The 1,723-nt window shown below is 35.8% G+C and overlaps 1 protein-coding gene across 2 annotated transcripts in view; it reads left to right on the top strand.

The window, feature by feature from the left end:
* The first annotated feature begins 24 nt into the window (after positions 1 to 24).
* Positions 25 to 1,723, top strand: part of LOC111387651 (ubiquitin-conjugating enzyme E2 28) — a 2,837-nt gene continuing 1,138 nt past the window's right edge. Inside the window, exons 1-4 of one of the 2 annotated variants that reach the window (XM_023012224.1) lie at positions 26 to 160; positions 1,030 to 1,157; positions 1,270 to 1,374; positions 1,641 to 1,712. In XM_023012224.1, coding sequence (XP_022867992.1) covers positions 91 to 160; positions 1,030 to 1,157; positions 1,270 to 1,374; positions 1,641 to 1,712 — 375 coding nt within the window. In that variant the 5' untranslated portion in view covers positions 26 to 90. Of the gene's footprint in view, positions 161 to 1,029; positions 1,158 to 1,269; positions 1,384 to 1,640; positions 1,713 to 1,723 lie in introns of both variants that reach the window. The other variant, XM_023012225.1, reaches the window with a different exon arrangement.

Genomic DNA, 1,723 nt, shown 5'->3' with positions numbered 1-1,723 from the left:
TTTTTTTTTTTTTTTTTTTTTTTGTGTAAAAAAATGTTCATGTTTTTGAGATGGATCTGGATTTTTTGTGGTGAATAATAGGAACCGCAGATGGCTTCTAAGCGGATCTTGAAGGAGCTCAAGGATCTTCAGAAGGATCCTCCTACCTCTTGCAGCGCTGGTATAGAACCAACATTTCAAGAACCCAAAAAAAAAAAAAAATGGAAAAAAAGAAAACAAACATTTTTTTTTCTCTTACGTTTATGCAACTGGGTTTTTTTAAAGAAGAAAGTTTTCTATTTGCTTATGATTGTTATTGATTTCGATCTTTCAGCTTGTATTTGGTTCATTTTCCTAAAGCAGATGTGGACAATTTAGTGTTTTTTGTTAAAGTGGAGCTTGATTACAATGAGATAGTTGTTTTTTGTTGCAATAGGTGAAATCTTTTATTCCTTGTTCTAGGTGATTTTGATCATCGATTATTTATACTACAATTGGAGTTTTCAATTTTGAAAAGCAATCACAGGGAGTACAACATCAGAAATGTTGTCTTAAGAAAATAATCCAAACTCAGTATTATCATTCCTAATTAATCTCGATCTGGTCGTTGTTGATAAGAGTTGATATGTGATTGGACGCTTGCTTCTCTTGATCATGTTCAAAAGCTTTATAGGCATTCGACTAATTGATGACCCTGAGATTCATGGAACTAATCCTGCCTTTATATGTGCAACCAGGGACATGGGCCACCTGCTGAGCCACATGGCCATGTTTCGATAAGTGTTTACATTACCAAACAATCTACTTCCAAATTTTCATACTTTAAGTTGTTAAATATTCTTGTTGAGAATTGATGATCTATCGAGTTTTACCCCTCTTGGTTCTGTAATGTGCTAGAGAATTCCTTATAATCTGGAACCCTTTATAGTTTATTTCTTTGAACTTTTTCACGAGGATGCATACCCTCGAAGTTAGGGATTTTGTGATGAAGGTGCTCTAGATTCTAATTTTCTGTTACATATTTGCTCTCCCTATTTGTGCATATTTCAGGTCCTGTTGCTGAAGACATGTTTCATTGGCAAGCCACAATCATGGGTCCTCCAGATAGTCCATATACCGGTGGGGTTTTCCTAGTCACTATCCATTTCCCTCCAGATTACCCTTTCAAGCCACCTAAGGTGATTTACATGCTCTAGTCGTCCTGCAACATTTGGATTTTTCGCCTTTTCTTTTTGGTAATAGACAATACCATTTGAGTTTCTTATACATCCATCATGATGAGTTTTGCAGGTTGCTTTTAGGACAAAAGTTTTCCATCCAAATATTAATAGCAATGGAAGCATATGCCTTGACATATTGAAGGAGCAGTGGAGCCCTGCCCTAACTATTTCCAAGGTTAGTATTCCCTTCGGCAAATGCCCTATTTCTTGAATCAATCTAGCCTCTGTAGAAATATTACAAGGAAAAATGGTGTAATGCTAGTTTGTGAAAGTTATGGCACAATCACCCTCGAAATTCAACTAATTGCTTATCTTCTGATTTTGCCCTCAACATTTATGAAAATGTAATGACTGAATAGATCATTTCTTAATTGCATTCCTTGAGACTTTCCAATTAAAAAGTGCAAGGAAGTTGAAATATTTTATGATTCCCAAATTCAGGTGTTGCTTTCAATTTGTTCGCTGTTGACGGACCCAAATCCAGATGATCCTTTGGTGCCCGAGATTGCTCACATGTACAAGAC

This window comes from Olea europaea, unplaced genomic scaffold (assembly GCF_002742605.1).
Source record: "Olea europaea var. sylvestris unplaced genomic scaffold, O_europaea_v1 scaffold4151, whole genome shotgun sequence".
Taxonomy (NCBI): Eukaryota; Viridiplantae; Streptophyta; class Magnoliopsida; order Lamiales; family Oleaceae; genus Olea; species Olea europaea.
The sequence above is the reverse complement of the archived record's forward strand: the minus strand, read 5'-3'. Positions and strand labels throughout refer to the sequence as shown.